Here is a 26187-nt window from a genome sequence, read left to right on the forward strand (position 1 = left end):
CTCATAGACTAGAATCCAAATACTAATATTTAATCAATGTATATCAGGATTTCAAAGGATATTCTTCAATCATCACTGCCACAAGCACAAGGAAACAATTTTTTAAAAAATTATCCTAAAATTAGAATCTGAAGTTGGAATATCAACAAAGTTGTACAGAGAAAGGTAGACTACATCAAGCAGATTTTTCATCTCTTACCACTGTACTTAGAGGCTTCAAAGATAGCTTTTAAAACTCCCTATCATATCTTTTTTTTTCCAAAATAAAGGAGTTTCTAATGAACATAGAACATGCCATTCATTCCACTACTTTTATGAAAATTTTTTGCCATATTTGAAACAGGTACAGAAATTTAAACAAGATTTTTTCTGGGATATCAGCCAATAGTGTGACTACGTGCACCAAAAACTGTAACTGAAACAATATATTCCTAAAAATTACTAATAGACTAAGTCCCTAACTAGCGGGAAGTACAACCAAAAGGGGAGGAGAAATCCTGAAATTTAAGCTGTAAAATAACAGACATGTTGGATGAAAGTGAGTGTATTTTCTGATATTCTGCAGAGTAAAAGACATTAGTCAAAACATGATTTCTTTGGACTTAAAAAGAGGAAAAAAACTTTAGTGAAGGCATTCAACTGTACAGCAAGCTGTTTCCAGGATCATCTTTTCACAGTATAAGTTGGGGGACCAAAAAGCTTGGCCTGGGGTGAGCTCATTGGTGCATTGAAGCCATAACTTTCATATGCTAACAATCAGAGAGACCCTACTAAAGATAATCCACTAATTTCTTACAATCACCTTGAGCTTTCATTTTGATTATTTTTCAATGAATCATTTTTAAAAGAAAATTTTCTTCTACAGTAAAGGTGGCAAAATCTGTCAACCTGTATAGAAAAGGCTTTTCCCCCAAAGATGAAAAATACTGTAGATATTCAACTAAACAATCCACTTGAACAAAAAAGTTTCCAACAAATTTTTGGAAGCGGGGGGTGAAGGGAAAAAGAGGAGAGTGGTACTGGGTGTATTTTAGAAGGCATTTCTGGACAATATCTTTTTTAAAATTAGCACAAATTAAAATTTGAGATCCTTGTTAAGCCTATAAAATATTATGTAGTACTTGATGTCATTCCTAATTGCAATGCATGAGTTTGGGATTGCCTCTTCTTTCTCTCTCCCCCTCCCTCCCTTCAATGGCACCGAAAGTGTTAAAAAAAACAATAAAAGAACAAGTGAGTGTAGTGGGTAGGATTTACTGGCATTTACTTTTAATCTATGGTCCTTTACTCTGTAGCTTATCAGCCCTGTGTCAGTCCTTTTTCCTCCTTTATATTTCATGAGGAGCCCCCCATGCTGCTACTGAGAGACAGAGCCCAAGTGTCTGTAAGCTTTTTGTCAGGTAAAAAGAGAAGAAAAAGGAGAGGAACAAGAGGAAAAGCAAAGCTAAGAGGCATCTATTAGATGTCACTAGGCTTTTGTATTCATGTCAATGATTCAGGATTAGAGTATTTGAAATAATCTTATTGAGAGGAATCAAAAGCCCCACAGAGTGAGAGCCTGCTCTGTAGCATATGGCAGGGCAGTGGCCAATATCTTATTAAAGATGTGTTAGCTAACACTATTACTTTTATATTCTATTACAAAACTAGTATGACTCAAACAGTTAACTACATGGTATAGTTATATCTCTGGGCTTGATATGTCAGAGAAAGCTGTGTGATTTACTAGCATGTTTAGTTAAATCATTATAAATGGACTTTGGGTTCCTGATTCTTTTCACTTTTGTTGTTTTTCCATTTTCTGGAGCCAGAACCAAAAGCTTCATTTTCCAAAAGAAAAAAGTCCTAAAACACCAAAAATATTACTTTTATTAGAAACTAACTTTTCCCCTCAAGAAGTAGTTTATTAAGCTTATTATTATTATTTATTTTTAGCTTGACTTTATAACTGACAGAAGAAAATACAGCATTCTGGAATATGTGCACGTATATGCCTTCCCCAACCCCATTAATCTCTTTCCCCACCCACCCACCCCATAAAATTCAAACATCTTTAGCATCACAGTTTAGCTGGTTTAGCACAATTAAAATTCTATTACAATAGATACTGTAACTCTAAAACCTTTATTTGCTTCTGGACAAAGGCTTGTAACTGGAGAAATAGTTTGTTCAAGAGATTTATCTTCATCTGCCTGCACCTTTTGAGGCACCAAGCAACCAGAGACAAAACTGTACTGTTCACCATATTTTACTGACTGCAACTGGAGCATTTAGGTCACTTTTATATTGTCCAGTGTAGTATATGGTTACATAGACTGTAACATGGGAAGAAAAAAAATTGTGTGTGACCCATTTCATATCACATATGAATTTTTAAAAGCATTGAATTTATTTTTTCTATGACACTTCAAAAGGGATTTTTAAACTATTTGTTCCCATTTTACTGGGTCTCTTTAAGAAGTTTTGTAAACTTAGATGCATGGGGGTGATAGTGGGTTAGAAAGATTTGGAGATGTGGTTCTAGGAATTTTGTTTTCTCATTTTAGGTAACTTCCTTTAGAAAAACCAAACATTTTTGATGCAGTAATATATTCTGATCACAAACTGACTGCACAAAGTTGCTAATATGACACAAGGAGACTTTGTACTAACTTTCTGTACTTTTCCAGAACTGTTACAAGAGAAAAGTGATGATGGGGTTAGAAAATGAAAACTCACAGCGAGATCTGAACTGCTACATCACATACACACAACTGCTATTTCTCTGAAGCTGAGTTAAATACATTTCTTGGAAGTTGTTACCAATAATTCCTTTACAGGAAAACCACTGTTATTCATTATGGAGTGTCCACATTAGTATTATGCCATGTCAAAGTACTTTGCATTATGATATAATGTCAGCATATTTGAAATACATTTAATGTATCTTAGTTGAAGATTGGAGAATAGCTGCTAGGCAAAGAAAATTCGGACTTATTTGCTTATTGAATTAATATTCTCACAGTCATGGAGCACCAATGTACATGGCTTTTTCATTCGCAAAATTAAATATTTGATGGATTTTAAAAGGATAGATTTTCACATAAATCCCATCACTAATGATCATGTAAAAATTCCCACTGAGAAAGCAAATGTTTAAAGGTAAAGAAGTTACTAAACAGCAATGAATCCATGTTCAGTAGCAGTGATTCAGACAACACTTTTATCTTTTGAAAAATGAAAATATCTCAAAATAACAAAGAGAACACCAATTATCTAGGTTGTAGGTAACTTTGTAAAGAATAATTCACCTTTGCACACTTACATGGAGCACTAAAGATTAGGAAATCATTTAGTATAAATGGCTTATTAGTGCTTTGGGAAATTTTAATCAGATATCTTTAGTTATCCTGTTTCTGATACCTACATATTTCCATTACGAATGATACCCAAGTCAAGTAAGTTTAATAATTCACCCTAAATTAAAAGTAGACTCCCAAAATAAAATTTTAGATGAAAGATAATGAAAGGAAGCCACAGAACAGGAAAGAAATTTATTATTTGGTAAGAGTAGTACTAATTTTCACATTGTTTGAGAAAGTTTATCTTAGAGGAAACAGAAAATTAATGAATCAACTGCATCTTGGATTTTTACCTATGATTATAGATGAAAAAAAATTAGCCAATATCACCAATATCACATCCATTTGTGTTAAAAGGGTCCCAGATGCCTTCACACACTTGGAAAAATGTATTCCTTTCTACAGTGAAACCATATCCAAAGCCTAATGTTTTCCATATTCTTCCCACTTCTCATTACATGCATAAGAATATATTCCACTAAAAAAAATACCACTTCATGTGGAGAAAAATCTGCCTAGAGTAACGTACCATTGCTCTCTTCTGGTTTTTAACACAAAAGTTCCTACAGAATTCAGAAGTACAGACTATATCAATCTAGTCACTAATTGATTTTGTAAACCTACTTTCAACTTTGTTTTCTTCCTTTTCAATGAAGTAGAATAAGATGACTTTAATTTTGAAATAATCAAGCCAAATTATTTTCTCAATGTTTTCTTAATTGATCATATCTAACAATTGTCACATAATCTACCAAGTAATCAACATATAAATGAAATTGAGATGAATTTGGATTATATTTGAGAATCCCAACAAGAAGTTTATGAAATCCTTGGCACCTAGAAAGCCAAAATTGAGAAGGAAAAATTATTTAATTGAATGTTAAGACAAGGATTCCATATAATAATATCTGTTCTTAAGATTACAAAAATTTGTGTGGGTCACTATAGGTCAGTGATAGTTAAGGCTATATGGTAAGGCTCTATGGGTGCCAAAAGCAAACTATATAGGAAATGTTTCTTAAGAGTGAGAAAGACACAAATTAGTGAAAAAAATCATCATATTCAATATGTAAATTACAACCAGCAAATCAAAAATCTTTATGGGTATATATAAGCTGACATTTCCATACACACACATCCCACATACACACATAATATCCAAGTAATTCCTTTTTTTCTTCAGCTATATTGTACTTGAACAGAATGGAGAAAGAATTCACTGAGAAAGAAGTTGTATGAGGGAAAATTCTGTGATTTACCAAATCTACATATTCTATAAAAGAATATCATTCTTTTTTGGTAACAACTAAACTTTGATATTACATAGATATGAAAAAATAAATTAATCTCAACCTTTACTCATTTGGCAGAGTATATTATCTATTGTTGTATCCCAAATTGAAAGAAAATAGAAAATTTCTATCCTCCTGATTTATTGGAATCTTAATGCTTATCTGACCTGAAATTTGAGTTCTTTACTTGAAAGGGATTTTATACTATATTTCAGAGAACTAAATGTGCTTACAAAATGATCTATGTTCATCTAAAACAGTACTAGATTAGTAGTATATACTGAATTAGTTCTAGAAAACTAAAGTTTTTTTTTTTTAAGTACAAATAGGGATTGAAGGTTTAAGTAAACTAACCACATATTTAATAATTATTAATATGCTTATTTATAAATTTTTTAAATTCTCACATAATAAGAAATGGAAGTTTCCTTCATAGATTTAGAAAAATTATAAAATTGGGCTCCTATTTTATTCTACCCTATGTGACTTTTGTCATTATCATCTTTTCTGATTCTTACAAAGCAAACCTAATTAAGAACCTCTCTCATTAGTCTTCCAGAAAAATTAGCACAGCTTATGCTAATTACTCCTGCAAAATTTAATAAACTCGTTGAAATGGGAATAGTCTAATGAGGTTTTATTTATTGAACTAAGATAACTCTAAGGAAAAAGGTTAGGACACAAGGATATTCAATGTGGTAATAAAACTACAATTTATTCAATTTCTGTACAAGAATTTTATTGCAAACCTTTTACATTCAAATACCAGTTACTGTGTGAATATTAAATCAATCTTGAACTTAATTTAATAACAGGAAGTATATTTTTTTTAAAATTTAACAATAATTGCCATGCAACCAATCATTTCAACTGTAATGGTGTCATTAGCTCCTGATCATCAACTATTCAGACTAACACATTTAACCACAGCCATGCCTAACCAACTTCCAAAATCTGGATATTTAGAAACATCTATGATAATTACTATCTACAGGAAACACAAAACAAATTCCTATAATGATATAAAAATTATTAAGGTCTCTTTTTCTCACTGTGCTGGGTTCAATCATAGTAAAGTGTGAGAGCCCATTCCCTAGTTCAGATCTTGAAAGCAGTCAATGTTATTTTTAAAATTCCACTTATTTTGACAAGATCCCTCTAGCTCATTGCTTTCCCCAAATTGCTAGCAACAAATACTAGAATTAAGTTTGAAATCACAAAATACCTTATTATGCTCCATAGAATAATTTTGTCCAGTCATAAGACTAACTACCCTATAAATAGTTTTTTTTTTTTTTTTTTCTGCAATAACCACAGCTTAAAGTCTTTCAAGTGATAAAGAAATGTCCTTCCAAAATCTGAAGGGCAAGAAGAGTTGATTAGAAATTGTTGGTGTCCAACTGGGGACTGCGTATGAAAACTATGCTAAATCTCAACACAACAATTGATTACAGTCCCAATTCCATAATTGCACATTGTTGTATGTCTTGTAGAAACAGTTACTATTGCTGATGTATGCAGGCCTTGTGGCCTATTTTACACAATATGCTGGGATTCGCATCCATAAATCTGAAAGCAGATCAAACTCTAAGCACGTAACACAGATATTATGCAATCCGTAATATGGAATCAAATTGGAAACTATGAAATTCAAACACGGTTGCCATCATATTTTTCCTTCACAGCAATTTTATGGAATTGAAAAATCTTTTCTATTTAGCCCTTCCTTGTATAAGTTCTTTGTTGCTGTTATTCTCTTCTCTTCTTGTTAAAAAATGGAAGTTTCACATGTCAGCACAGAGAGGACGAGGGCTTTTTAAAGCTCTGGCAGTCCAAAGGACAAATAAATTCTGAAAAATCATATGCAAATAAAAATAGCTAAATGGGGTTTTGCATATCAATTGGCATCGTAGCTTAAAAAGATGGTTCACATGCACAAGTGATAACAGGAGGCAAATAAACATATGTTAGGACTTGTGCAGATATTCTAGTACTTCAGCTGTTTTAAAAAGCCCTCCTTTTAAGAGAGACACTGCCTACACATGATTTCCTACTTTCCAAACCAAAGGGAAAAAAAATGAAAAGGATAAATGTCATGAGTAATATTACTAAAGCCACCAACAGTATAAAGTGCATACTTATTTTGCCTAAATTGTTTGAACTACCCCAGCCAAGAAAAGGTTTTAAGTACCCTACTGGGACAGATGCAAAGCGGCAACAATAGAAGCCGTACTAATGCAATCCAGGTAACACAATCCTGTTTCAAAAACACAGGCTGGGCTAATTATGGCACTGCTGAGTCAAGTTTCTTATGCCATTGCAACCCACAGGAACAGGTCAAAATCAAATGTTATTCAAACCACAGTCATATCAACCTTCTATATCAGAGTCACAATTTAAAACCGAATGAAGAACTTAAAAGCTTAACCCATTCACAAGCAAAAAAAAAAAAAAAAAAAAAAAAAAAAAGTTTCATTGCGGGTGGCGAGGTAAGGTTTATTTTATCATCTAAGCTGAACTGTATGCATAACAGAATGTTTGAGATTTCCAGTCTTTGCCTAATATGTGAAGTCATGCTTTGATCAGAGTTATTCTTTTTACATAAAATATGTTGTTTTTAAAAAACTTAACATAATATTTACATTGATTACCAAAGTGCCAACTGACTAAGCTAAATTGCCTATACAATAGATATGGTGCTTGTGTGTGTGTGTGTGTGTGTGTGTGTGTGTGTGTGTGTGTGTGTATTATAATCTTTGCCTAACTCAAATATTTATACATTTTTGCAGAAAAAGTGTGGTACGTATCTACATGTAAACAGACTCGGCCTTTTAATTCTCCATGTCAGCGTAAACATGTAACTTTCATTCCATCTTACATAGAATGAAAATGCATTTTAGAGGTCTGAATATTAAATTATTTCATAAGCTAAAAATCTCTCTTTAATAATTCTCTTTTTGTTGCAACCTGAAAGCATATATTTGGCAATAAACATTTGCTTTGGCTTTTAGCCCTAGTAAGGGAAGAGATGAGCTATTGTACACACAAGTTACGTGTTAATGAAGGCTAGATGTATAGAATATATATTCTTTGCTTTATTGCTCACCAGAGATGGACAATCTAGCAAAGGAGATTTGATCCATATTAAACGGATGCATCACCTTTTAAAAAAAATTGCCAAAACCCTGAAAAGATTTTTTGATTAGCCCTTATGTTTCCTTATGAGAGAGAGAGTCACTCTCTTACAAGGTTCTTTTTGTGGATTGGTGGAAAATGTTCCTCTTTCTAGCTGACAACTGACAGAATCCATAAACCTTCCAGACCATTTAACTCTCAAAGACTAATGCTACATAACAAATGGTTTATCATATATGTTTCCATACAATGAATTTCAATAATTAAAATGTAAAATGAATATTTGGGATGCAACTTTGCATAATGTGTAAGCACAGTGACTTGAAATGGCAATATACAACTAAAACAGATTTATTGTTCTACCATGATTTACTTGGTCATGTCAGATTAGTAATATGGATCTGTTTAAAAACACAATAATTAAGACAAGCAGTATGAATTAATCAACTCACAATACAGTAAAAGTAGCAATCAAACCAGGAAAATAATAGTAGAAAATCTTAGTTCACAGATCTCTTTTAACTGCTTTTATGCATAAATAAAAACCTTAAAATGTAGATGGATTGCATCCAACAGAACTACTGTAGCTAAAAGTGATAATGATTCAAACATTTTTCAAATAAAAGTTAAATATTTATAAGTACCCAACCACATTTCATAAATCACAAACTATTATTATTTTATTTCTGAAGCTTCCTGGCACAGCATGAGGATTGAACCACAGAAAGTCAGGGGAGAAAAAATATCCCTTTCAGAGTATGAATCAGACACAAAACCAGAGCCCTCCATGGAACAGGTCTCCCTCCAAATAACATTCCATATGGCCTTCATGGGAACTGCAGTCACAGCTCGGCTTAATTCACTATCAACAACCAAATTTCATCCATATACATCCATAACCCTTGCCCGTTAGTGACACAGGGCAGGTGTTTCATTATAATGAGGAATAAGGATTCAAGGAAAGAATAGTGGCCCCTACCTGTCAATTATCACTGGATCTGAGGGAGTCTCATTTCGGTTGCCACAGCTTTTCTTGTCACAACAGCGGCTATAGAGCAAAAGTGAAAGGATTTAGTACAACCATTACATTGTAAAATTATCATTAGGCGGACAGAAGGTTTAAATTGCTGGGTTACATATGGTAGAATTACCATGAAGCCATACCTGGAACTCAACCGATCTTTGTGACAGAAAATTCTATTTGGGTCACCTTTGGGTTAATGATTATGTTTAACTTCTCCAGGCACAGCTGGGTAGGAACCATGAGGTGGGGGATGAGGGGCAGGGGTAGGGATCCTCCTCCTGGCATGAATTACAGACCTAATAACTGTTATCCCATTCACCAGCCTACTTAGGAGCATATCATGGAATGTTAGAATTAGAAGAAATCATATAGGCAAACCCTACAGTTTTACAAATCAAGAATCTGAGATCCTCAGTGAGATTACATGGGGCCTAAGTGGCAGTCCCACAGTCATAAGCAAGAGGTTCTGATTCCAATTCTTTATGCTCCCTGTCAGCTTTCACAGTTTATATAAAATGTGTATAATTGCCATTTGGACTCAATGTAAAAAAGGTTCAGGGTTATAGGAAGATTGACTATTTTTCATTTTGTAGAAGTAGAAATAATGATAGATTCATTTTTTTCCCTCTCCCATGATGATAGGACAATAGGAATTGGAGCTAAAAAGATCATTGTCATCATTTAAACAAATCCCCTCATTTTACAGATGAGGAAACTGAGGTCCAATATGGCAGTCATGATAGTACTCTAAGCTTTCTGAAGCACTTTATGAATATCTCATTAATCTTCAAAACAACACTGGGAAATAGGTGCTATTATTATCCCCATTTTAGAAATGAGGAAACTGAAGAAGATAGAAGTTAAATGACATATCCAGGGTCACATATGGCTGGATTTGAACTCAGGTCTTCCCGACTCTGGTTCCAGTACTTGACCTCATAGCTCAAGGTGACTAGCAGTAAGCAGTAAAACTGAGATTTGCATTCAGGTCTTGTTACCCCAGACAAGACGATAAGGTACTGGGCTGGGAATCAGGAAAACTTATTTGTCTCAGTTCCTTCTCATATCTACCAAGAAAATTCTAAATAGGGTCAGAAAGCATCAGATGCAACTGAATAACAACAAACTTGTAATCTCAAATCTAGCAGTCTCTCTATTCTCTTTGTGGGGAGTGTCCTTCAAATAAAATCTCTCCAAAATAAGGTTACCTTCATTACACTCAGAATTTCTAAAAAGTGAAAGGAGGATAGCAGAGAAAGGCCACAAACTTTGTGTGCCAGCTGCTTTTTGCGTTCAAGTTTGGATACCATTTAAAATTTTCTGAGAACATAAACAGCCATTCATATTATGGTAAGATTTACCCTGGAAACTGATGCCCTCTATCAGGTTATATATAAAACAAGTATGTGAAATATAAGATCCCCCTACCCAGACTCCACTTGAACTTCGACTTTGAGGTTTTCATGCCTTATAACCAATATTTTATCTTATTCCAAAGGATTTTAAAACATTATTTGTGAGGAATGCTCTTCGTTTGGAGAATGGGCCATTTAAGAATCACATTTATAAGTTAAATTTACCATGATGCAATTCACACAGACTGATATAAACCAATAACAATAACGTTTATATCATGTTTTAAGGTTTACAAAGCTTTTTACTTGATCTCATTTAATCCTCAAAATAACCCTTTGTTCCAGTAGTCATTATTATTCCCATAAAGATTACTAAGGCATGGTCCCTGCCTTCAAGGAGATTACAGCAGAGCATGTTATAGACTATACAATTTCTACTTTGTGTTGAGTTCTATACCACCTGCATGAAATGGAGTTTAAAAGAGGGATAGGGAAAACCAAAGGATATATAAACCAAAAACCTCTATAACAAACTTGATCTGTGATTTTCCCACTATATACAGAAGCAATGCTTAACTGTGTCTACCTACACTTATCAATTCAAGAGTATGGTGATAGAATCTAACATCCACTCATCCATTAGAAATATTTTGTGATTTCCATTTATGCAAAGAGTGCTGTATTAGGAACTTTATCCATTCCATAGAATAGTAGTTCATTTCCTCCAAATCTGATGAAATTGGGTAAGATCTCAATGAAATGAGAAATGGTATTTTTATTTGTTATATAAAGAAGAGCATAAGAAATGTGTTGAAATATCTTGATGTGAAATGAAAAGTATAAAAAGACTGGGGAGAGGAGGGGAAAGGAAGAACTGATATCATAGAAAGTAATAGAGAATAGAAGAAAACAAGGGGAAAAATATCAAAGAATGATAAAAGGAGAGACTAGGAAAAAGAATCATAATAAAGGAAATAAAATAGATTGGGAGAGGCCAAGGAGAAAGAAGGAAAGAACAAAAACAAAACCAGAATATAAAGGAGTTAGATCAATTAGCAGTCATGATTTATTTAAAAAAAAAAAAGACATCATGAATGAATGATTGAAGAATATTTTTTAGAGTCCCTGGGTCTTTTGTCACATCCTATCTCAAAATGATTGGAGTAAAGTCCTTTTTTAACACTAACATTTGATAGTGAATATAGGAGTATTTTGCTGTTTACCTTAATTTCAGGGTATCACTAGATTTTCTTCCCCAAACCCAGAATCTACTTAGTGTGCCATTCTATATATTTGTTTATCATTTAGAAAACATACTCAAAATATTAAGAGACCTTGTCCTAGGATCTTACTATGGCCACAAAGTCCCAAAGTATTGAGACAAAATGCTACGTAGTAAAACACAGTGAAAGTCCACTGAGAAATAGCAACTATGATATAGGGGAGTTAGAAAACTTGCATTTAAATCCCAGCTCTGTGGCTTCCTAAGCCACGGGAAAATGGACAAATCATTTAACTTCCCTGAAAATTAGTATCCTCACATGTAAAGTTGTGATCACCCTAAGACAACAGAGAAATATAGTGGGTTTGAACAGTCTATAGCATATTATCAAAGAAGACTTGTTCCTCTATAGTCATAAAAGGTATTAAAAGAGATATCCAGCTTGAAATGGTTTTTCCTCCTATCAATTGTCATATATTGACAAGGCAGGTCAATCATATCATAAGAACTGGATAATGGAAGAACAGCCTATGTGCTCCTTTGATATCCATGTAGTATCAAGAAATCTAAAAGAAGGCACTCTTATACATCAAGTGGACATGAAGTGAAGGTTTATGGATGATGGACAAGATGAAAAGGTGTAAATGGGTAGTGAACTGTATTGTTGGAGGGACAGCCCACAAAATTAGATCATAGATCCATCCATATGACAAAAATAGATATTAAAAAAACTTACTCCATAGAGTTGTTGCACTAATCAAATAATATATGTAAACTTATGTGTCAAGTGCTATAAGGATGTAGAGTCAAGATAGTGAAATGAAAAAGGAAGTCAGTCTCAAGAACACAAAGGGTTCAAGTCCTTTCTCTGACATATAATACCATCTCATTTTATTCTGATAACATTGACAGATAGGTGCTATTATTATCCCTATTTTATAGATGAGGAAACTGAGACAGACAAAAATCAGGTTACTTGTCCAGCGCCACGCAGCTAAGACCAGACTGGAATTTAAAGCTAAGGTCAGATTTGAACTCAAGAATTCCTCTATCACTCACTATGCCATCTAAATACCTATGTTGTCCAAATGCAGTAATTTTTCATTTTTTAAGGCAATGCTTTCTCTATACAAGTATAAAGAAAGATAATGCTGAGCAGTGCCTTTTGGTATGAATTTGGGTGCTCCTTAACCAGAACTCTCCTGGGATATAGTTAGTTCCCACCTTAAAGAAAGGAGAAGTGAAAGTCAAACAAGTCTTCTTAGCTATAAAGAATAAGGTCTCCCTAAAGCAACATATTAAATAAGTTAATATAAAATTACTTTGTAGAAACAAATGCAAATCTAAGAGATTAAACATAATAAGAAGTATGAGTTCTATAAAGGCAGGGCATATTAGTGAAAGTAGTAACAACAATAGCAATAATAAAGTATTACAACGAAGTACAAAGGACACTAGATATGACATCAAGCCAACATGTTTGAATGCTGACACTACAATCTAGGTGATAGTAGGTAAATCACTTAACCTCTCCAAGCCTCAGTTTCCTGATCTGTAAAATAAGGAAAGTAGACTAGATGATCTATCAGCTAGCTCCCTTATCAGATCCTATTTATAAGACCTATGATCCTCCAAATAATTCATATCTGAACAGGTATCTTGCTAAGTATCATGAAGCTAGTATTTACTTAAGATATGTTTGTTGAATGAATTATTTTGGGATTTAAATGTATTCGGCAATAATTTTAGAAGTATAGTTCCTAATAGGATTAAAAACTGGACTTGTGAGGTCATTGGTATGGAGAACTCACAGGGAAGAAAGCAAATTGGTGCATTTTCTGTAACTTACAGTCCTAAAGAGTCACTAAGAGCTCTGAGAAATTAAATTATTTGTCCAGGAACAGGGACAGCACTTGAATGCAGGTCTTTCTGACTAAAGCCTATTTCCTATCCATTATATCACACTATCTCTTCTTGATCCTCATACATGACAGTAAGCTTTCTCCTAGAAAATTCTTGACGCAAGTTTTCAGAATTTTCTCCCTGTAGTTTTCACATGGTATTGAAGCAACACCCCAGTATTTGACCGCTTCCTACTCTATAACTACACCTAAGGGCCTCCAAATAATAAGAAAAAAGAAATCAACTCCAACAATCCCAGCTGTTGGAGCCTGATTCCCAGCATAGGCATTGCTGACCAAGCCCTGTGTCTGCCAAGGGATCCTGCACACAGAAGGAAAAAAAATGTGAGTTTCTACCTTGTAGCCTTGCCCAAGAGGCTCATCTCTAATGAGCTGATAAGGATATCCTTAAATGAGGCAAAAAAATTTAATATTTCCCCATCATGGGTCTGTGTTTATTTCAGAAGCCTGAAACTTTAGTACCAGTCATTTGCTCGAGTAGGATATAATTCTACATGGTTTCACGGAAGAAATATTTTGTTTCCAATATCTTAATTTCTAAAAATCACAGATTTAATTCTCATGAATAACAGCCCTTGTTCTTTCTTGGGAACTGAGAAACACTGTCACCTATGTAAGAGCTATTTTTTTCAGAATCTTCAAACAGACTCTTTCCTTCTTTCTATGTATTCAAATATTAGCCATCCCATCATATCCAATTCAAACCTTTTCCTTTTGTAAAACCTTCATTGATAACTCATCCCACATTCTCCCAACTTTGGACCATCTGTGTTGCATCTCATATCTTGTGCTATATATGGGGTGCTTCTTGTTCCCAGGGTTTCATCAGGAAAGGTCACCTGATCTCCTTAAAAAGAATGTAAGTTCCTTGTGAGCAGAGGCCACCCTTTATACTTCAGTCTAAGGGGAAAAATTCCATAGTGAGAAATAAGAGACCTAACTTCTAGTTCTGGTTCCCTCACTAACTTGCTGTTCCTCCTCTAGTAAAACATTTCAATTGTTTAGGACTCAATCATCTCATCTGTAAAATACAAGGGTCGTACTAGCCAGCCTCGAAGGCCCCTTTCAGCTCTGATAGTTTGTTCCTTTGAATCTCTCAAAGCACCTTACACAGTACAATGCACACAGCAGGGATCTAACAAATACCTGTTGGTTCACTGAGTCCTTAGGTTAGACTATGCATTTATTCTTTGCCCAAACTCGGAGAATAAAGGTTTAAGATGAGACATAGTAAACTCTTCTTTCTCCAGAATATTTAGACAATCTAATGTTCTGACTTGGTAAATATTCTAATTAGAAGGTTGTCACCATTTCTCAATTTTATACATTGATTTATTAGTTTTCAATTCAAATAAATCATTCAATATTTCCCCCCAAATCTCCCCAACTTTATTCAATTTAAAGAATAAGACTAAACCTATAACATTAAAACTGAACTGAGCACAATCAAAATTCTGTTTGATATAGAAAGCTATTCCAGGTCATAATTACATATATCAATTGCCATTTGTTTTGCAACTCTCCATTACTCTTATTGTGAAATATGTGTATTATATTTATTGGTCTTTAAGGCAAAGAAGTGATATAAAGAAAGGGCACACACATGTAGCAAGAAAACACAAGCCAGTATAATAAGGATAACATAGGGAGAATCTAATGTTGGACTGGTAGCCATACTATTAAAATACCTCCAATGTACTGGGTAGATTTTCTTTATCCTAGTGAGAATTACATAGACAAGAAGGTTTGGGTAAATTGCAATCTTCACTGATAAAGGAAATACTTATATTATAGAGAGCCCAGATCTCTCACACTACCAAAGTAAATTATCTGAATTTGTGACTTAATTACCTCCTAGGATATAAACCCTATAAATACAGGGATCATAATTTATCTAAACATTCAAGCTCACTTCGCATCTAATATAGTCTCTCTCTATCTGATAGATGTTTAGCAAATATTTGTTGAATATATTAGGACAAAGTAATTTTAGAGCTGTGAGGGATCTTTTGTTATGCTTGTTGTTCAGTCATAAATGATCTCTGGGCCACGGCATGCCCATACTGCCCATGAAATATTCTTGGCAAAGATATGGGAATGATTGGCAATTTTCTTTTCCAGTGGATTAAGGCAAACAGAGATGACTTGTCCAAGTTCATATGACTAGTAAATTTCTGAAGTCATATTTGAACTCAGGTTTTCCTGACTTAGGGAGTGGAAAGGGGAAAAGATTGGTTATCTTAGCTTTCTAATTGTTTTAAGTTCACATAAATATAAATTTTATATAAACAATAATTCCATTTTTAATTCTTATTCATCAATTTATGATGCTTATCATGTCATCCTGAGCAAGTCACTTAAATTCCTTGGTCTCAGTTTCCTCATGCTGTTTCTACAGCACCAGAAGACTTAAAAAGTACTTCTCCTCCCAACAACCTGTGAGGTTGCCAATATTATCATCTCTGTTTTACAAAGGAATTGCAGCAGCCAGAGAGAGTCAATAACTTTCTGGAATTGATCTATTAAATAAGTGGAGGGGTCAAGATTTGATCCCTCATCTGATACCATATCTAGTGCTTTATACCTCAGTTGGAAGACTCCAAATAGGTTCTCTGAATACCTAATTTAGATTCTTAGTTCGAGTTATATGACACATTTTTATGCATACAACTTATGGACCTTTGGTTTAAGAAAACTCTTAACAGGACATAGTCATTTCAACCTTTACTATGAATTATTAATAAAACCCAAGCTCTATTAAAAAATATATAAATTTTCCTATTAAAACAGCGAAAGATTCCTGTACCATAGAGGCAAAAGGATTATTTTTCTAAGGATGATAATAATTATAATCTAAAGATGTTAAGTTCTACAACCAGCCAGCAAAATGGCTTTTTTCCTTCCCATAAGCGGAGCACAATGGATTCCTTAAACTTAAACAGTCACCTGAGATCCAACTCGCTGTCTTGTCTGCAACAAAGCAAAATCATTCAGGGTCCCTCCTTGTAAATTGGAATTCTCTATGTTCCCTATACCATGGCTTCAATGTACTATAAATATACTGCTTTTATGCCATAAATGCAAAGTTTTATTGTGCAGTTAGCCTTGATAGAAAGCACTGCAGAAAGTTGTTTAGAAATTAAATATCTAAAACAAGCTATTTTGAAATCCAGAGCCCTCACTATTTCATGTCTGAAATGAAGAAATTTCATCTTAGGGAGAGCAAGCTGTCTTTCACACCATATGGCTAATGGTAGTGCATAGCAATTAGCTGGGCTGATTAATGGTGAACAGACTCTAATTTTATGCTTATAATTGAGCCTGCATTTGCACCCCTGGTGCAAATTCAGCACATCCCAACTTCCACTTACAACAGGCAAGAAATCAAGAGAAATAGAATGGTGTGGAGAGTGAGAATTTTTTTTTCCTTGAGCCCCCTAAAGAGCATCAGATTTGCAATTTAAAAGAGTGTTAGCAACACAATAGATGACAGATTTGTATAATAGGGTCATGGCGGCCTGGTAAACAAACAGCACCCCTTACAAATCTATAGGCAGCTAGGAAAACTGTAATCTGTAACATTAGCAATATGACATTTTGAATATGGCTTTTCTCTATCAGCCTTGCAGCAAACATCATAATTTGCCTTCAGTGGGTTGAGATTTTTATTTTTGCTATTTTATGTTTTTGAAAAATAGAATGAGCACCAGTAGTAAAGCAAGAAAGCCAGCATAATAAAGTACTTTGGACCAATGAATTTTAAAAACAAGAAAAATATATAAATAGAGGATAGGCCTACATGTGAAAGGCTTAATACATCTTTTAAGTATTTCAAGAATGGAATTATTCTATCTAGGTCCAAATGCATGCAGATAGAAGATGCAAATCTGTGAAATACAGATATTAGCTTATCTAGTTAAAATCCATTCTGCTGTCTATTACCTGCTTGGCTGGAATCACAGGCAAGGAACATAGAAACTCCATATTAATGACATGCTAATTGAGGGTAGCTTGTATTTTTTCAACATAATAAATGGCCTAAAAAGTATAAAGGGTTTAATATTTTTTTAATGTTTTACATCACAAAATGCATTTAGCTGGTTTAATTCTGAAATATGCAATTCAATTTCCTTTTTGAAATATATGTTTATAAAGTAAATCTCTAATCTTTTCCAAATAGAATATTGGAAAAAAGAAATAGTTATCTAGGACCACATTTTAGTTCCTTCATAAGCTGTTGCTTGAGAGTTAAAAAAAAAAAAACTATTTTTGTATTAATTAACAGATTCACAGGCAAGGAGGTGAGAACCTGCTAGATGCCTATGTATTAAAAATAATAATAATAGGCTGATATGTTAAAAGTTTGTTGTTGTAGACAGTGGGATAGAGGGAAAGGTGTTGCTGGAAGGGGAGAAAAGGGAAAGACTGGTAAGAGTAGGAAAATGTTGAGTAAATATTTGTGATTTCCCTGGCCATGGGAGAAAACAAAGCTATTTTCATTTTAAATGCAGGAAAACAAAATAAAGAATCTTAAAAAAATAAAAAAACAAAAACCTAGTTTACTCTGAGTTTGAAAATGAGTTTTTATACCAGTCCAAGAATAGTGGACACTATCCATCAGAATTATGGCAGACTTCTAGAAGCACTGGATTGGTCAGAATTTGTGATGGGACTTGTTAATATAGGACACATATAAAAGGTTGTATTGTTGACAGGGTAATCAATCACTTATCTTTCACAGATGCATTCAGACATCTTTGTACTGTATCCAGTTATTTAAAATGTATTGTAAATAATATGCCTTTGGTGTTACTTTTATAAAAATAAAAAGTCAAAGATAGGGAATAAATGGCTGTTCCCCAGGTTTTTCTGTAGAAACCCATGAATGAATGTACCATTCACACTTGTTTTCAAAATATACCTTCAGTCTTGTTATAAGAAAAATTTTAAATTCTGGTTGGGAGGTAACATGGGTTTTTTTATATATTTCTGAGGCTAATACTTCCCATCCCTCCAGAAGCTCATTGCCTCAAAGAATTACTATCTACATTATCATGATTATATACTGTATAGCTAAGATTTGCAGTTCTGATGCAAGAAAAATCAACACTCTGTTCAGGGGGAAATTATGTCTATGCAAGGAGTGGTCATAATTTTAAGTGAGAGAATTAAAAAGGGGAACTATAATTTTCAAGTCTAACCAAAATGAAAGTGACTGCTGACATCAATAGAATCCTTACTCATTTTACTAGAAATGTTGTTGAGTGCATATATTAACACTAAAAGGATTATATTGTATTTTATTCAATTGGAAGAAAGGAAGGGAGGAGGCTGTTCTGTGCCCATTAATATTGTGATATCAAAATGGAAATGTATGTTTTTCAAGATGAAATCTAATAAATAATTGAAAACGCCTGTGATGCCTGATACTTTACCTAAGTGTTCATATCTAACTGTTCCTTTTAGGTTGTCTTATGGAAGAAAGAGAAATGAATGCCCTAAAACAGACCTCTTTTGAACCCAGATTTGAGATGCAAATTCATCTTTTCTTTGCTAATTAAAAGAAAACAAGAAAATCCTTACCTGCACATGATTTCATGTGTGAGTAACACTCTGCACATTTCTGGGTTCTTGTCTTGCCCTTCATATACTATGGCCTGTAAACATAAGCATAGTTTTAGTTAAAAAGAAATCCAATTGGCAAAAAAGAAACACAAATTATCACACTAAATACTTGAATGATTTACTATTGTTGTCAGCCAAGAAGCTTTATTCAGCAGGATGTTGTACTTTACCAATTGCTTCATGATATATTGTTGAAGATCAACCAATTTTAATATTCTAATAATGAATATCTTTACAATGGTGAGTAGAACGCACCGCAGACACACATTGGTTACATGACATTACACCTTGGTCAGGTCACTTAAGCTCTCAGTGCTACAGGTAAACTCTCAGAGATTGTAAATTGCAGAGAAAACGCTGACCTGCCTTAGCAGAGGGAATTCCTCAATTGGGATTTCCCAGTACCAATGAAATCACAAGCTCAATCTCTATCCCTAGGCCCTACAAAATAAAAATAAACCAATGATGGGGGAGGGGAGAGAAATTAGGGTATAAATAGATGAGAATCAGAATGTCTGACAACTTTTTGATTATATTCACTGAAAAAAAAATTAAACCAGCTGGTATATTTGTAAGTTGTTTTTTTTTTTTTAATGCATTTATGAGATAGCCTCACAACTTTGCCACTCTCAATCCTGAAATTAAATGTTCTAGGGAAGTGAACTAGAAAGAAAAAAAAAAGAGGGGGGGTGATACAAATTAGTCCATTTAACTACTCTGTCATCATCAATGTGAATCATTGTTTGGGGGAAATCCTTCTTCACTCTAACAAGCCTGAGAACCTGCTTCATTTCTTAGACTCTCACCCACCCAAACAGAAATATGCACTGACATATGTTGGAAATGGGGGAGAGCCATTAGACTGCCCACATTCAACTAAAAATTCTTCTCATCTGAATCTCAGTACCAAAAATCCTAAACCACACTCTAAGCCAGAGTGTTTTCCTTATATAAAAGCACTTGGGGCTTGGATGTTTTGCTTAAGTTCACAAGGAATGTTATCTTGTGACTTTAGCCTACTATTAGCCTCTATACAACATTTGCCCTCTTTTAACCTCTATACAACATTTCCTCACCACATACTAATATCTGTGCCAAAGAAAAAAGTATAGCTATTGCTATTCGTGATATTTTGTATTTGGACATATTTTAGCCAAACAAACTGTGCATCACTGTATAATTCAAATGTAACACAACTTCAAATTGTTAATAAAATTACACTTCACATTTACATAACCTTTAACTTCATGGTAGTAAAAACTTAATTAACCCCAATACCTTATTAATATATTCAGATATTTCTTTTGCTTTTCTCTACTTGTTTTTAAGGAGAAAATGATTTGCTTTTGAAACTAAATGTGAGTGAAAGTTAAACTCAAAGCTATGATGGTATGGACATAAATAAATGGCAGATTGTGGTCAAACTGTTCTCATCAGAGTAGAAAAATGAAATGATTATTGCAATAGGGTTCTTTATGATAAATAAACAAATTTCAAAATAAAATTTCAATAAATGAGAAACAAGTTAAAGTATATTACTGTGTCATGTAAGTTAATATTTTCTAACATTAGCCTATAATCTTATATTCCAAAACATCTTCTTTTTACTGCCTAATTAGATATTTAAGTAGATTAAATGCACTAAGTAAAATATAAATGTTTAGAAAATGGAAAATTATTTTGCCTACTTTACTTATTATAGTCACCTCTGCAAAACTTTAAAAGGGTTTATACATACATACATGTATATATAATTCAAGGTAACAAAAATATATACAGATATACATAAAAAATTTTTGAGATTTTTTTTTGTCAATCTTAGTGACTCTAAATTATTTATGTGCTCTCCTAAATATCCTTGATGACTTCTCTTTCTACTCAGTCTTTTCTTTCTTCCAAATGTATTTTCACCTAGATTTTTTAAAATCTTGAAACTGCATTACAATAGAATTTTGTAATGACATGATGTTAACTTAGCTAAAACACTTCCAAAATAATATGAATATCAATGCTATACATTTTTGATATATGTGATGAAGAAGTATATTATGTAGGGATTAAAATTTCAATTTATAAGTTGAAACATAGGTAGTAGAGAGATTCCTGCCATTTAAATTTGACTATTGTGCTTAAATAAAAATCCACATTAAACTAGAGTCCACATCAAAGTGTCTAACTTTAGTGAATCTTTTGCACCTAGATAGTACTCATTCTATTCCATCCCTATCATCCCCCTCCACTAGTGAGGAAGTTAGTTGGGCCTATCATGATATCCAATTAAGAGAATATTACATTGTAAATATATTCCTGACTCCAATATCATGATATGAGACCTCTGATCTCCCAGAAAATGTTTTTGTCTTTGGCAACTGAATACCACAGATGCCCTGTAAGCATCCCTTTTTCACAGAACGTTAAAACAGCTTTGGTTTCAACAGACATAGTCAAAAAGAGGCACTTTCAACATCAATTGAAACTGTGAATCCTATGAGTTATGAAAATGCTAGAAACAAGGGATGAGGAGTGGGGAGAGCATGCAGTTGTCTGTATGTCTGTTCTCCCTCTCTATGGGCTGGCATTTGGTTGAGTTTGAAGAGTTTAGTTTTGTTTTTGTTTTTCTCATTCAGAGCAAAAATGTACTGTATCTATGACTACTGAGACTAAGACAGAAGGGGAAGTATTACTACTTTACTTTAGGGGCAAAATTGGAATCTTTTAAATATACTAGAACCTGGATTTAACACTGTTCATGATAGCATGGAATTCAGAGTAAGCAAGGTCCAACTTGAACCCTATCCAGGTTTCATTACTGAAGTATTAAACAGATTGTGTTATAGGGTAGTTTCATTTAGAAGCCTCAATGTGTAGGACATTATTCTAAGGAAACTTCAATGTATAAATGTTGGATTCATCTTGTTTGATATATACATAAGCTTCAATGGGTCATCTCTGAATCTAGGCTAAACTCTGACTACATATCAGATTTGGGTCTTGTTTTGTTTTGGTTTTAGTTCATTAAATTTTCTAATACCTGTCCACACTGTAGACAGACACACAAATACAATTCCTAGTTTCAATATTTAATCATAAATTAACCCCACACTTCAAAAAATGTCCAGGTAACACCTGGTAAGAGAGCGGAAGGACTTTGGATAAAAACATAAGGAGAACTTTTTGGAATGTTTTTTCCAGATAAAAATGCTCGGTGAGGGCAGAAGCAAGATTTGAGAGGTGGTTGGATCAGCTGGAAGATCAGAAAGGCATATAAAAAGCATTCAGCTATCTTAAGTGAAGCCATTTTATAGACAGCTGGGGTGGGATCTAGACAGAGACAAAGAAGAAGGCTTATATTCATCTTACATAGTAAATCATGTTCCTGTTCAGAGTCAGAATAGCGGTGTTCAGTAAAAGCAACAGAGAAAACAATGTTTTAAATAAATCAATTTGTTAATCAATGGTGAAGAGCAGAGAAGCTGCTGTTAAATTGGAAAAGAAAAAAAAAGCATCTAAAATATTTCTTTAAATAAATCAATTGATTTGGAATCAGGTTGAGATTTGCAATGTAAGAGAAAGTACAAAATCAAGAAGAAAACTATGTAAGTCCAGATACTTAACAGTATGTGTATCAGGACAACAATGGGGTTGCTTATAAAATGAAATTTAATTCACTAAGCTTTCTTCAACCTTAAGACTATATTGAGATCAATAACAAACATTTCTTTTAACTAACCACTAAGTTGTCTAAATCACTACAGCAGATTCAAGTTTGAGGGCGGAAAAAAATCGGAATTAAGCCCCTCCCTTTCTTTCTAATGTTTTCCCCACCAAAAAATTAGACATAAAAGTAGAAGCGCCATTGGGGGATTTGGGGAGGAGAAAGAACTTTCAATTATTAATTTTCAAATTGAGTTTTTATTCAGATCAATTTTTACAATTTTTTTTTCAGGGGAATAAAAACTCCACAGAACTACTGAAGTTTCGGAACCATATAGTTTCCGTTGGCTGATTATTTTATAGGTAGAGAATAAAATACTGAGAGTTTCAAATGCTCAATTATAAATTAAACTGGGGCATCTTTGAAAAGACACAAATGAAAACAATACAAAAAGCCTTCCATTCTTGCTGCTGTTTTTAAGGACATTTTTTAAAGTGGGTGCCTTCTTAGTCTTCTCAAATAGTTACCGAGTTTTAGAAGTTAATTGAAAGTTACTGTGTCTGTAAAGACAACCACATAGAGGAGCTAAAAATAAATGTGCAAATAGACACCAGGATCACACTTCAATAGAATGCCAAAGGAAATACAGAGTTAAATACTTTGGTTTTCTTTGTTTACATTGCTCATAGTTTTAACTCTTTTTATTCCATACATAATGGCCAATGCCTTTGATTTTGGTACTACTAACTTTGGACTTACACTACGTTAAAATGCTTTATTTAAAATAGTCACTCTTCATGCGAAACTAAGCAGGAGCAAGTAAATAATTATTAGTAAATAATAGCTATCTAATAGTAACAAGGTTTCTAATTTCCCACTTAAGTCAATATGTAATACTGAATGTCTTAGTCTGTTTCCTGCACCTACGGACACACATACACACATACACACAAATAAAAGTCCATCTATAAGTTGGGTCCTCATTTGCCATTTTATAGAATTACAAATTCACAAATAAATGTGCAAAATAACTTCTTCAACCAGAAATGTCAATCATAGAAACCTATGAACATAGACTGTCAATGAATGACCCTTTGGTTGCAAATTACCAAAAATGGGAATTAATCATAAAACAATATGAATATCTACAATGTTACCACACTATGCTATTAAACAACTTATTCAGCTTCAAAATCTCCTCTGTTCATCATTAAATAAAGATGTTACAATGCAGGCCCAGAAAATTGAGAAAGAAGGAAACAAGAACCCTGGTCACAGCTTGATCTGCACCAGAGAAGAAATCAGCAAATCAAGTGGTTTTTTTCCTCCAAAACAATAATTTCACATGGTATTTTCAACATCTATCATAGAAAGAAAAATTTTAAAGTTTCTCCCCCACACTCATTCAGATGAAATTTCAACTTAGCATCTAAGCAGGCCTGTTTTCAGAACTGAATTAGCAAAGTCGTGAAAGAATGATCTATTCAGTTGTTCAGTCACATCACAGCACTGATTTTTAAAAGAAACATATACCTGCAGCCATTGATTTTATCATTTATATTTGAAAAAAAAATTAAAGTATCTTATAAGTAACAGAAGAAAAGAACGTTTTTCTTCTAACAGGTTACCAAATTTCTTTCCTGAGAAACAAGATTTTATCCATACTATATTTAAATCTATGTGAATATAACCACTTGGTTCCATGAATCTAATATCACAATAAGTTAGTGATATGTCATCTACAATCAAATTCGGAATAGCTTCTTGTTCAACAACTATAAACAAAATTCACCATTATCCAAACTCTGTTTATTACTTTCTGTTATAGGTAAAACTATCAATGTATCCATATAAACTCAATAAATGTATTATTCCTAATATGTTCATTTTTAATGCTGTTCAAACATTCACATGGAAACAGCTCTAGCGTAAATATCCCCGAACAAATGGCTGTATATTATACAGGAGGGAGCAGTTGGACTGCCAGACTGGGAATGCACTAGGCCATCTGGCTCCGGCAGTCTCTCCAAAATCATCAGCTTTGTTTTCACCCCCAGACTCCAAACAACACATTTTCCACTGTGATGAGTTTACATTTTCCCAAACACAGGTCCTGATCATGCATAAAAATTCCAAACTTCTTCATTCCTCTATGTGCAAGAAAATTAAAATCACCTGCGTTTTTGACATATCACCAAGGGAAGAGAAAGCTGCGAAAATCTGGCTCCTTGTATACTTGCCCTGTCATTTTTTACATTTGAAATCAACTTTTCTGTCTACTGAATTCCTACAGAACTTATTGATATAACAAAAATGTGCTTATCAACCAATGAAGAACTACGTGATGAAAGGGCTGTTAATCAAATCTATGTGAACGTGGCAGGATATAATGAAGCAAATCAATAGAAAAAAATACTATTGTATCAATAGTTTTAAGTACTGGGGGAGTCAAAACAAATATATAAAAAATAGTTTAACTGGAAAAAAAATCTGACAGGGCTTCTGATTAGTATAGCTTGGAACTCCCACTGCAGCTGGACTTTTTTTTAACTTGACCTCATCACCTGCCTTAATATCCATACGCACACAGAAAAGGGAACCAAAGTAGATGAAATTCTTAAGATGCACCACTTTTCACTAGGTTTTTGTTCACTATCTCCTAATACCAAATTGTCACTGCCTTAAAAACAAAACAAAACAAAACAAAAACCAAGATGGGAAATGGAAGTGGGGGGTGAGGGTGGCAAATATATATTTTTTTAAAGCTAAGTGACTTACTGAAGCTCTCCTAGTCACATTTCAGAATGCAGCATGAAAGTATGAAGCACATTTAACCCTCAGACCTCCCCTACAAGGTTCATTTGCACTTCTGCAGTAGATGATGGCTGTTTCTGTGAGCAACAGCTACAAACTTTTGGATCCTGCAGGGTTTTGCATGCTCTCTAATGGAACACGGAAAACTGCAATGACACAAAAAACAACCTATTTTTAGTCCTGCTAAACTCGATTTGAATAACTCTCCCTGAAGTGACCCTCTCCAGTATCTTCTATTTGGGAAAGGGCAGGGGTTTTTGAAAATAGCTATTTCATGACAAGGAGAGGGAAGTTAGGGTCTCAATATACTTGTTGGCCTATAATAATCCTATCTCTTCCATTTCTCTCTCTCTCTCTCTCTCTCTCTCTCTCTCTCTCTCTCTCTCTCTCTCTCTCTCTCTCTCTCTCTCTCTCTCTCTCTTTCTCTCTCTCTCTCTCTCTTTCTCTCTCTGGTTGTCTCTCTGTCTTTCTCTCTGTCTTTCTCTCTCTTTTCTCTCTCTCCTCTCTCTCCCCTTCCCTCCCCCTACAATATTAAAGTCTCTGCCCCCAAGTAGCTTAATGAGACACTTTGAAAGGTGTGAATTATTGTGTCATATCACTACTTCTTGGATGGTTGAATTTATTCTTGATCTCATCCCTCCAAGGAAGCAGACTAGCTCTAAAGCATTCTATGTAAATGTGAAAAGAGCCTGATTAACGATGGATTTAATTTCCTTAAAAATGTCCCTTTGAGTTCATTTTAACTATGTGAATCAAGAAAATGACTTCACACACGTAAAAAATTCGACTGTGAAGTGAACAA

General features: G+C 33.8%; 1 protein-coding gene across 5 annotated transcripts in view; it reads right to left on the bottom strand.

The window, feature by feature from the left end:
* Positions 1 to 26187, bottom strand: part of EBF1 (EBF transcription factor 1) — a 451723-nt gene that overhangs the window by 417826 nt on the left and 7710 nt on the right. For all 5 annotated transcript variants that reach the window (XM_074291945.1, XM_074291944.1, XM_074291943.1 and 2 more), the window contains 2 exons: positions 18875 to 18948; positions 8748 to 8816 (listed from right to left, as the gene is read on the bottom strand). In XM_074291945.1, coding sequence (XP_074148046.1) covers positions 8748 to 8816; positions 18875 to 18948 — 143 coding nt within the window. The remainder of the gene's footprint in view (positions 1 to 8747; positions 8817 to 18874; positions 18949 to 26187) is intronic.

This window comes from Sminthopsis crassicaudata, chromosome 2 (assembly GCF_048593235.1).
Source record: "Sminthopsis crassicaudata isolate SCR6 chromosome 2, ASM4859323v1, whole genome shotgun sequence".
Taxonomy (NCBI): Eukaryota; Metazoa; Chordata; class Mammalia; order Dasyuromorphia; family Dasyuridae; genus Sminthopsis; species Sminthopsis crassicaudata.